The following is a 12,338-nucleotide window of genomic DNA, read 5'->3' as shown; positions in this document are numbered from 1 at the left end:
AGGAGTAGATCAAATGTGCACTGCTTACTCCACCTAAAGGAAAACCAGAAGCCGGCTATTTACCCTCTTTTTTCGAACGATTGACATTGCTGTCATTAACGCCTTCACCATATATGCAAATAGCAACAGTGAGAGGATTTCCCAAAGAATGTTTGTGCGTGAAGTGGAGAAAAAACAGTAGTAATCCCCACGGTGCGCAAGAGAGCAGCCACACACTCCTTGTCTAGTGAGATAGCTGCTAAAATGGCAGAAATCATAGACAGCAACAATGTAGCACATTCTCAACAAAGGATACCTCAGCCCAGGTGCACGCAGTTTGTCCTCGCAGTAAAGACATAAACATTTGAAAACTGTATGTCGAAAGCACAAAAAGAATTATAATACAGGAATTTTTCTCAAAATCATCAGTTGGAAAATACAGATCATCTTATATTCACAGATTAAACTATTGCTGCTGAGTTCATCATTTTTATGTTATTTGATAGATTGATATAGGGGTTGTTTTGCATTTACAGATGAAGCTTTGGCTGTTGAAGTCACGTGCAGATTTATTTTGAAGAATGCAGAAGTATAGGTTAGACATTCAATCAGGCTTGAGATTTCCCGACACACTTAACTGCTCAGTATGGTATTGACCTTGCTTGAACAGTCACATGACATTTGACTTGTGCTGTGCTAGTGCAAGGGATACATGAGAAACTATGACCTAGCCATCAAAACAATCTATAGCTCTGCTTAAAATTCGACAGTTTTGTGAAAAACAAGACTACATAGCATTCAGTTCTCTCATCATACAAACTCGTTGTATTTGAAGGGTTTTGTAAAAATGTTCTCATACAAATATCTCTGGTGCTTTTTAAGTAAAAGTAATATTGAAAGGCGAAAACATTGTCCTTAGGAATACATTTCTTGATTCCAAACGAAAGTAAATATTTTATTTGATTGTTAGAGACTGTAATAATTTGCCAAGTGGGCTGCCAATCCTAAATTCAATCACTGTTCATGTATTAGAATATGTGTAAAAACTTTACCATCTTTTAATCAGCTTTAGAAGATGATGGTCACATTCAGAGGAAGCAAGAAAGAGAATTCATCAAGAATTAAATTCCTAAAAGCAAACTAAATCATATTACACTAAATGTAGTTGTATCACAAGAGTAAATTGCTGCGGCAACACCTATCATGGAGATAGTACCAAAAGATGCAACTAGTTCACGGGACAAGTGGAAGTTTGAGAATTGGACTGAATTGTGATCTTTTATTTATGTATTAGTTACTGCTGTTACATATGACCTCCACGCTAGAAGATATTGCAATCTGTTTTTCACAGTTGCTCAAGCAGAGCACTATGGAAGGTTTGGAGGGCGAGCATTGACAGCAGCTTGGTTGAGAACTGGGGTGAATGTAGGGAGGGAAGCAGTGAACAGTTCGATTTTGTTATGCTGCCTACCAATAGAATCTGCACTATGCACTTTGGTGTTTTTATGAACATCCACCATGCTTAAATTGCAGTTCCCTGAATCCATTTCAATTTACTTTAAAACTGGACAAATACACAATAGTACATATTTCTGCAGAAGATGGTAAAAGTCAAGACAAGGACCAGTGACTTACTTAATGTGTTTCCTGCAGCTATGTTGTTGATCCTTGTTATGAGGTATGACGGCAATAAAATGGGGTGTGTCAGCTGCTGGTTCTATGCAGCCAGTGAGAGAGTATATGTTTGGAAGCCAGAAATATTGTAACAGTCTCATATCAGTATATTGTCAGTACCTGACCGTGATGTACTTCCATCCAGTCACTTGGATTATACGGGATATTATCGTTTGACTCTCAGCTCTCTCCTGTGTCATACAAAGCTTCTAGAAGTAAACACACATGATGTCACTGTAAACAGTGCACTGTATTTTAATTAAATGATGTTTGCATGACAATCTAAGGGCATTAAATTTTTGCATGGAGATAAGCCCTCCATTTTGAACTGTGATTGGATGAGTGTAGCATCCATACATACACTACTGGCCATTAAAATTGCTACACCACGAAGATGACGTGTTACAGAGGCGAAATTTAACCGACAGGAAGAAGATGCTGTGATATGCAAATGATTAGCTTTTCAGAGCATTCACACAAGCTTGGTGCCAATGGTGACACCTACAACGGGCTGACATCAGGAAAGTTTCCAACCAATTTCTCATACACAAACAGCAGTGACTGACGTTGCCTGGTGAAGCATTGTTGTGATGCCTCGGGTAAGGAGGAGAAATGTGTACCATCACATTTCCGACTATGATAAAGGTCGGATTGTAGCCTATTGTGGTTTATCGTATCGCGACATTGCTGCTCGCGTTGGTCGAGATCCAATGACTGTTAGCAGAATATGGAATCGGTGGGTTCAGGAGGGTAATACAGAATGCCGTGCGGGATCCCAACAGCCTCGTATCATTAGCAGTAGAGATGACAGGCATCTCATCCGCATGACTGTAACGGATCATGCAGCCACGTCTCAATCCCAGAGTCAATAAATGGGGACATTTGCAAGACAACAACCATCTAAACGAACAGTTCGATGACGTTTGCAGCAGCATGGACTATCAGCTCGGAGACCATGGCTGCGGTTACTCTTGATGCTGCATCACAGACAGGAGTGCCTGCGATGGTGTACTCAATGACAAACCTGGGTGCACGAATGGCAAAACGTCATTTTTTCGGATGAATCCAGGTTCTGCTTACAGTATCATGATCGTCGCATCCGTGTTTGGCGACAGCGCGGTGAATGCACATTGGAAGCATGTATTCATCATTGCCGTACTGGCTTATCACCTGGCATGATGGTATGGGGTGCCATTGGTCACACATCTTGGTCACTTCTTGTTTGCACTGACGGCACTTTGAGCAGTGGACGTTACATTTCAGTTGTGTTACAACCCGTGGCTCTACCCTTCATTCGATCCCTGCGAAACCCTACATTTCAACAGGATAATTCACGACCGCATGTTGCAGGTCCTGTACCGGCCTTTCTGGATACAGTAAATGTTCGAATGCTGCCCTGGCCAGCACATTCTCCAGATCTCTCACCAATTGAAAACATCTGGTCAGTGGTGGCCGAGCAACTGGCTTGTCACAATACGCTAGTCACTACTCTTGATGAACTGTGGTACCGCGTTGAAACTGCATGGGCAGCTGTACCTGTACATGACATCCAAGCTCTGTTTGACCCAATGCCCAGGCGTATCAAGGCCGTTATTACGGCCAGAGGTGGTTGTTCTGGGTACTGATTTCTCGGAATCTGTGCACCCAAATAGCGTGAAAATGTAATCACATGTCAGTTCTAGTATAATATATTTGTCCAATGAATACCTGTTTATTATCGGCATTTCTTCTTGGTTTTGCAATTTTAATGGTCAGTAGTGTATTATAAAAGTGGATGGATGTGCATGCATGCCTGTATATTCCACATCTCCACCTAAAGCAGTGGATTGATTACAACCAGACTTGGTAAAAATGTTACTTATTATCTGGGAAGAAATACTTCGGGGGTCAAAACCAGCAAATTCTTATGTGGTGGGGGTGACAGAAATTGACAAAGAAAAGAAAGAGGAGGAGATGGAGGGGGGGGGGGGGGGCGTGGTGGAGGTGATGGACTAATAGATGATTGGAATGAGTATGTATCTGGGCAATGCCGTTTTAAATTTTTGTGAGGAATCAAGACTAATCCCCAATCGCTATGGACCAGATTTTAATGATCGAGAGGAGCTGGTTCCTGTGCATTAGTTGTGAGCTGTGCAGCTATATCTGAGGAAAGTTCAGTGATTTTTCCAATTAATCTTCATTTCATGAAGTAATATTTTGTATTAAGACTACCATAATTTTATCCAAGTGTGAGGATATGCTCGAGCATGCACTCCCAAAAAAATTAAAATATTAAAATATTTCCATAGTTCATCACTACAGTAACATTGTTTTTAAGGAAGGTCCTTCCTGTTCAGTTCATAAAGTTCATACATTCATATATAGCATGGATGCTGATAACTTACCTGTTGAGTGCTCTGAAACCATTGTCATTGTCATAATTACCAGCAGCAGCAGCACCCATCTAATTGCTGTACACCTCAAAATTTTGCTGATAATTCTAGTAAGTGATTTCATTGTTTTGGTTATTTACTTGACCAAAACTCAGCTTCTCATATTGTTTACAGATTAGATCACTAAGTGCAAATTAAATTTCCATTCAATCAAGCTACTATGAAAAGTGAATCACCTCTCAACATAAAAATGCACATAGTTGAAGGATTCTTGTTTCCTTTCACATTTGTAGCTATAAAACATTCTAATAATTTTGGTTCCACTCATGTCGTGCTAGCAGGCTTCTTGTATTAGCATATATATGCATGCAGTGTGAGCACAAATTAATACATTGATTTTGAACTACCCCCTCCCTTCCTTGCCAATCGTATACGCTCCTCGTCCATGGTGTGTACGCCCTGGGACAACTGGGAGGAATGCAGAAACTATTCCATCCGGGAAAAACACGGGAATTTTATAGAATTCTGGGAATTTTTTTCATCGTTTTAGTTTTCAGCTAAAGTTTTGTAATTTTGACTGTACTCTAACTACTCTAACAAAAACTTTTACTTGAGCCCGCTACTGCAGAATAATACTGCAGCAGTAAACCATAAATGAGAGAATGTCACCAAAATAAAACTTTTGCTGCAAAGAAAATCCGTCATTTAAAACAACAAAACACAGTGCACACACAAGCATCTGCCAACAGCAAAATGTCACACAGGCTTTAGGATAAAGACTATGCAATACTTCATAACGGTACTCTGTTTTTGATGAGTGTAACTTCACAACTGTTAACATTTCTAACAGGTCATGGGAAAATATTGCAAATGGTGGTTTGAGAAGCATTGCTTTCAAAGTAAGTTTCCTTTTATGTAAGACGAACTATGTATGAGAATGTACGATGAATTTCTTAAATCACAAAACATTTGATTCTCATTCAAAATTGAGAACCAGCTTTCAGGAAAATTTCATACTCATAAGACCAGCCATTTATGCCATTATTTAAGTTTTTACTTGCACATTTGTAGTTAACATATGTTAAAGGGAAACACACTAAAAAGTGCCAAGGTTCAAGATCAGTTTTTTATAAATTACGGATTATAAGATAAGATGGCAGAAAGTACAATTATCCTTAAAATCAATGTGAGGTCAGTTCTTGAGTAGTTTTGCACATAATTGGCTTGTCTATGGAAATGTAGCGCTTGGTGGAACATGTATTCAGCCATGTAACGCATGAAATGTTCTGTCCGCAACAATGAAATTTATAATTGTGCTTTTTTTAGAAGCATTCGGTTGTTGCAATTTAAGCTATGCTCTTAGTATCCTGCTTAACCACTCACTTGGAAAAAAAACAGCCAAAAATATTTGACATCCAATATTAAATGCCAAAGCTTTGCTTTCTTGTAGCTATACAGTATGAAAGTTAATTTAAAACATTAATTTTTCCCATTTGTGTGTTCCCACTACTTAACAATGATGTTGCTATTGGCTGACTGCATCACGTGTTCTATATTCCAAATACCTGCTGTCATTGCCCAGCGAGATCATGTGAGATGATCAGTGATTGCATTGCACGATTCACTTTAGTCAACCAATCTAGATTTCAGTGCTTTGGAAGTTACTGAGCTTTATGTGGTGGAATTTGTATTTATACTTTCGTAATATGAAAACCCTTCTCATGAACTATGGACCTTGCCATTGGTGGGGAGGCTCGGGTGCCTCAGCAATATAGATAGCCGTACCGTAGGTGCAACCACAATGGAGGGGTATCTGTTAGAGAGGACAGACAAATGTGTGGTTCCTGAGGAGGAGCAGCAGCCTTTTCAGTAGTTGCAGGAGCAACAGTCTGGATGATTGACTGATCTGGCCTTGTAACACTAACCAAAACGGCCTTGCTGTGCTGGTACTGCGAACGGCTGGAAGCAAGGGGAAACTACAGCCGTAATTTTTCCTGAGGGCATGCAGCTTTACTGTATGGTTATATGATGATGGCTTCGTCTTGGGTAAAATATTCCGGAGGTAAAAGAGTCCCCCAATCGGATCTCTGGGCGAGGTTTATTCAGGAGGATATCATTATCAGGAGAAAGAAAACTGGCATTCTGCAGATTGGAGTGTGGAATGTCAGATCCCTCAATCGGGCAGGTAAGTTAGAAAATTAAAAAGGGAAATGGATAGTTTAAGTTAGATATAGTGGGAATTAGTGATGTTCTGTGACAGAAGGAACAAGACTACAGAAGGAAAAAGACTTCAGTTCAGGTGAATACAGGGTTATAAATACAAAATCAAATTGGGGTAATGCTGGAGTAGGTTAAATAATGGATAAAAAAAAATAGGAGTGGGGGTAAGATACTACAAACAGCATAGTGAATGCCCATGTCTGCCACAGTAGTACAAGTTTATATGCGAACTAGCTCTGCAGATGACAAAGAGATCGATGAAACGTATGATGAGATAAAAGAAATTATTCAAATAGTGAAGGGAGATGAAAATTTAATAGTCATGGGTGACTGGAATGTGATAGTAGGAAAAGGAAGAGAAAGAAACGTAGTAGGTGAATATGGAATGGGGATAAGAAATGAAAGAGGAAGCCGCCTGGTAGAATTATGCACAGAGCATAACTTAATCATAGGTAATACATGGTTCAAGAATCGTGAAAGAAGGTTCTATACATGAAACAGGCCTGGAGATACTGGAAGGTTTCAGATAGATTATATAATGATAAGACAGAGATTTAGGAATCAGGTTTTAAATTATAAGACATTTCCAGTGGCAGATGTGGACTCTGACCACAATCTATTGGTTATGAACTGTAGATTCAACCTGAAGAAACTGCAAAAAGGTGGGAATTTAAGGAGATGGGACCTGGATAAACTGTCTAAACCAGAGATTGTACAGAGTTTCAGGGAGAGCATAAGGGAACAATTGACAGGAATGGGGGAAAGAAATACAGTAGAAGAAGAATGGGTAGCTCTGAGGGATGAAGTAGTGAAGGCAGCAGAGGATCAAGTAGGTAAAAAGACGAGCACTAGTAGAAATCCTTGGGGTAACAGAAGAAATATTGAATTTAATTGATGAAAGGAGATCAATTTAATTGATGAAAGGAGAAAATATAAAAATGCAGTAAATGAAGCAGGCAAAAATGAATTCAAAAATGAGATCGACAGGAAGTGCAAAATGGCTAAGCAGGGATGGCTAGAGAACAAATGTAAGAATGTAGAGGCATATATCACAATTAAAGCGACCTTTGGAGAAAAGAGAACCACTTGTATGAATATCAAGAGCTCAGATGGAAACCCGGTTCTACGCAAAGAAGGAAAAGCAGAATGGTTGAAGGAGTATATAGAGGGTCTATACAGGGGTGATGTACTTCAGGACAATATTATGGAAATGGAAGAGGATGTAGGTGAAGATGAAATGGAAGATATGATACTACGTGAAGAGTTTGACAGAGCACTGAAAGACCTAATTCGAAACAAGGCCCTGGGCTTAGACAACATTCCATTAGAACTACTGACAGCCTTGGGAGAGCCAGCCCTGACAAAACTCTACCATCTGGTGATCAAGACGTATGAGACAGGCAAAATACCCTCAGACTTCAAGAAGAATATAGTAATTCCAATCCAAAAGAAAGCAGGTGCTGACAGATGACAAAATTACCGAACTATCAGTTTAATAAGTCATGGCTGCAAAATACTAACGCAAATTCTTTACAGATGGATGGAAAAACTGGTAGAAGTCAACCTTGGATTCCATAAAAATATTGGCACACGCGAGGCAATACTGACCCTACAAATATCTTAGAATTTAGGTTAAGGAAAGGCAACCCTACGTTGCTAGGAATTGTAGACAGAGAAAAAGTCTTTGACAATGTTGACTGGAATACTCTCTTTCAAATTCTGAAGGTGGCAGGTGTAAAATACTGGGAGTGGAAGGCTATTTGCAATTTGTACAGAAACCAGATGACAGTTAAGAGTCGAGGGAAGCAGTGGTTGGGAAGGGAGTGAGACAGGGTTGCAGCCTATTCCCGATGTTATTCAATCTGTATGTTGAGCAAACAGTAAAGAAAACAAAAGAAAAATTCTGTGTAGCTATTAAAATCCATGGAGAAGAAATAAAAACTTTGAGGTTCGCCAATGACGTTACAATTCTGTCAGAGGCAGCAAAAGACTTGGAAGAGCAGTTGAACAGAATGGACAGTGTCTTGAAAGGAGGATATAATATGAACATCAACAAAAGCAAAATGAGGCTAATGAAACATAATCGAATTAAGTTGGTTGAGCTGTAGGAATTAAATTAGGAAATGAGATACTTAAAGTAGTAAATGAGGTTTGCTATTTGGGGAGCAAATAACTGATTATAGTCGAAGTAGAGAGGATATCAAATGTAGACTGGCAATGGCAAGGAAAGCATTTCTGAAGAAGAGAAATCTGTTAACATCAAGTATAGATTTAAGTGTCAGGGAGTCGTTTCTGAAAGTATTTGTATGGACTGTATCCATGTATGGAAGTGAAACATGGACAATAAATAGTTTGGACAAGAAGAGAATAGAAGCTTTGGAAATGTGGTCTATAGAAGAATGCTGAATACATAACTAATGAGGAGGTATTGAACAGAATTGGGGAGAAGAGAAATTCGTGGCACAACTTGACTAGAAGAAGTGTTCAGTTGGTACGACATGTTCTGAGGCATCAAGGGATCACCAATTTAGTATTGGAGGGCAGCGTGGAGGGTAAAAATCGTAGAGGGAGACCAAGAGATAAATACACTAAGCAGATTCAGAAGAATGTACGTTGCAGTAGGTACTGGGAGATGAAGGAGCTTGCAAAGGATAGAGTGGCATGGAGACTGCATCAAACCAGTCTCTGGACTGAGGACCACATCAACAATATGAAAACATTCAGTTTACATGTTGCCGCATATGAAAGATCTTTCCAGAACGCAATGCCTTTTGCTGGGTTTCATTTCCTTAAGTGCCAGGAAGTTCTGTGCTGGTATATATAACCTTTGCCATTCAGAGGACTGATAAATTTTACAGCTCTGAGGGAAAGTATAGTGTCACTTAATATAGAAAAAAATGTACTCTCTCCTGGGGATAGTGTGTTTTTAACTGTGAAATCTATGAAAAATCCAGAAACTCCCCCCCCCCCCCCCCCACCACCACCACCACCACCACCACCACCACCCAGCTGGGTATACACCCTATCATCTTATTAAGGCATAATGGAATACTTTCTGTAATGGTAATTACACTTAGCAATTATTATATTTCTGCTTTGTTTCCCCAAGGAGTGTTCTTATAAAACAAATACAGACTAAAAGGGCACTTGCAGAACACCATTTAGCAGTGCATTGTCTGGGGAACTAATTATGTCCTGATGTCACATATGCACTCTTCATTTCAGATTTTGAATGCATCAAATTCTTGTAGAGGTATTCAGGGTGATCTACTTCTAAGTTTTCCTAGACATGTTCCTTAGTGATTTCTGCTACTCAGAACTGATTTCCCTCCATTTTAATTAAGTATTTTTTGTTGTAGTGGAATATAGAAGTGGTAATAAATTTTTCTATTGCAGGCAAGGACCATTTGAAGTGGACTGCAATCTCACTAAATCACTAGAAGAACAACTGGCACGAGAATTGGGTCAGAATGAGAGCTCTGATTCAGAAGATGAGAGTGATAATTTGCCAATGGAATGGGAAGCAGTAAGTTTCTTTAAAATGATTTGTCTTGTTTTCAAAAATATATAGCAACATTTCTCCTGATAATATAATATTTAATATTCTCCCGTTACAGTGTTGTTTCAAGTGTCAGGCTAATCATTCTGTATGTGTAGTGCTCATCTCGTGGTAATGTGAATGATTTCTTCAGCCAATTAACTGTAATCCTGAAAAGAGTCTCAGCTCCCAAAGCTAAAATGATGATATGTGGAGACATGAATATTAATAGTGGTATTGAGGATAAAACTAATAATAGCTTCCTAAATATTTTGAGTGCATTTGGCATGGTACATATGGTAATCATTCCTACTAGGGTATCATGAAGTTCGGCATTAGTCTGAGACCCTCTACTTGCAGGTAGCAACAGGGAAAACAGTAAAGTATTTTTAATGATCTGGACCTATGTGAGCATTACTGTCTATCTGACAGGTAAAAACAGGCTTGGTAAAACCCAGAAAACTTCAGGCATTGAAAAGTCTCTTTTGAGAGTGTAAAATAAATACTACTTACATTGTCAAATCAGTCCTGGGGTGAAGTGTGTATAGAAAACAATGTAGATGCTAAATACTAAGTTCTGTATGTTTTTGCATGGTTCATGGCCCTTGAGTCATCAGCAGTAGTCCATAGCATGGGCAGTGGTACATTGCAATCCTGCTGGTGCTAATTGTACAATAGGACCAACCTAGTGAGGCAGTGTAGTTGTTAAGACACTGAATTCGTATTCAGGAGGATGGAGTTTACTCTATCCAACCCTAACAATGTTCCAAACATGCAGTAAGTGTGTAGCGTCATCTGACGGTGAATCACTAGGTGATACAAAACTGATCATTGTTAATAAAAATTGAAGAATCGTGAAAGGCAACTAACTGTTAGCAGTAATTTCTGGGAACTTTTAAAAATGTATTTCTGTAAAATCTTGAATGTCATGACCTCTGCATACTTAATATTGAAGAACATACGAGAATGTGATGGGTGTAGAAAAGCTAATTAACAACTGCCCCATAGAGATTATGTATTTTGTATAGTATTTTCATATGATTTATTTTTATTGTAACCCTGTTGCTGTATCCTATATTTGAATCCGCACACCTGAAAAAGTCCTATACAGGCTGTGAGTTCAGCACACAACAAAAGCTTCTGGCTGGCTGGGTAGGACTACACAAAGGATCAGAAGCATGAAATTCTGTAGGTCTGTGTTTAGAGTCCAAATCTGTTGTAAAACTATTTGAAATCCAGACACAGTCTGAGGCTGCAGCATAGACCATCAACAGAAAGACAGCATGCGGGGATGAATATGAGACTTCCTGTTGCTGTTGTTGTGTGGGCAACACTGTTTGCTCCATGTGATGACGTCATGGGATAAGACATGGTAAAGGAAGGCATGTCTCTGGTTCATTGCTCTTTACTTGTGGCTTGCTGTAGGTATGTGGCACTGCTGATTGTGGTAGCAAATACATCATCTTACTGGCTGAGTTGTTGGGGATGCGGCCTCTCTCCCTCCCATCATCTGAGACAGCATTAATTTTGTGCAGATTCTGATGAGGGAGTCCAGCATCTCAATGTGCTGGATGGGCAGCTGGTCAAAGAGAGGAGACTGTGGGTCTGTGAGATAGTTCTCCATCAGAAAGTGGTCAGTGCCATCATTTGTCAAGCTGGGCGGCATTTGTGGAGTGCTGTCTGTAGATGCCAGAGCAAACTGTTTTCGAGATGGTGCAGGGGACAACTCCATGATCCACACCGATTAGTGACAGTGATTACATATTTCATGCCATGGCTGTGGCTGCAGAAGTTGTGGGAGGGAAGATGGAGGGGGGGGGGGGGGGGGAGAGGAGGAGGAGGAGGAGGAGGAGCAGGAGCAGGAGGCTGCAGGTGGCGCATTTGTGGTCTCTGCTGCCTTGCCAAAGTCCAAAACCACAGCTTATTTTGGTGGATCACCGGTAGATTCCATCAGATCACCATTGTAAAGACAGCAGCTCTGATTTCCTATGATGGTAGCATAAACATTCCATATGTTGTTTGAACATCTGTGTCCATATTGGTTCTCCCTTATGGAAGGGTGAAGGAGGTCGGCTGTTTCCATAAGGGAGACCCAATATGGGCACAGATGTTCAGACAGCATCTGGTATGTTTCTGTTGCCATGGCGAGCCCTTATCTGCTCTTTGATATGTATACCACCCTGTCCCATATACTTCTACCTTTCTTTATTTATTTCTCAGCTCTGGCTTTGGTATTGCTTTCAGTACACCAATTTTACCATTCCTACATATTTTGATAATTCAGTCAAATTACGGGCTGACATTACTAGCTCCAAATGACCCATCTCATGACTGAGGACTGATGACCACACTATTTAGCCTCTTCACCCCGTCAACCAACCAACTTGGCCCGCGGAAGATCTTTAATCACAAACACCTGTGCTTTAATCGTAATTTGTGTTGTTACGTATGGAGACTTTAAGAATTAATTTCAGTTAGTTGATAAGAGGACCTGCAAAGCCCACATGAACTCGGCCCCAAGTTTAGCAGTGGTATGAAAACTGAACAGCTCCCGT

General features: G+C 39.9%; 1 protein-coding gene across 1 annotated transcript in view; it reads left to right on the top strand.

The window, feature by feature from the left end:
- LOC124614025 (beclin 1-associated autophagy-related key regulator) overlaps positions 1-12,338 on the top strand; it is a 105,865-nt gene that overhangs the window by 68,539 nt on the left and 24,988 nt on the right. Inside the window, exon 8 of the mRNA XM_047142842.1 lies at positions 9,642-9,771. Coding sequence (XP_046998798.1) covers positions 9,642-9,771 — 130 coding nt within the window. The remainder of the gene's footprint in view (positions 1-9,641; positions 9,772-12,338) is intronic.

This window comes from Schistocerca americana, chromosome 4 (genome assembly GCF_021461395.2).
Source record: "Schistocerca americana isolate TAMUIC-IGC-003095 chromosome 4, iqSchAmer2.1, whole genome shotgun sequence".
Taxonomy (NCBI): domain Eukaryota; kingdom Metazoa; phylum Arthropoda; class Insecta; order Orthoptera; family Acrididae; genus Schistocerca; species Schistocerca americana.
This window is presented reverse-complemented; position numbering and strand designations above follow the sequence as displayed.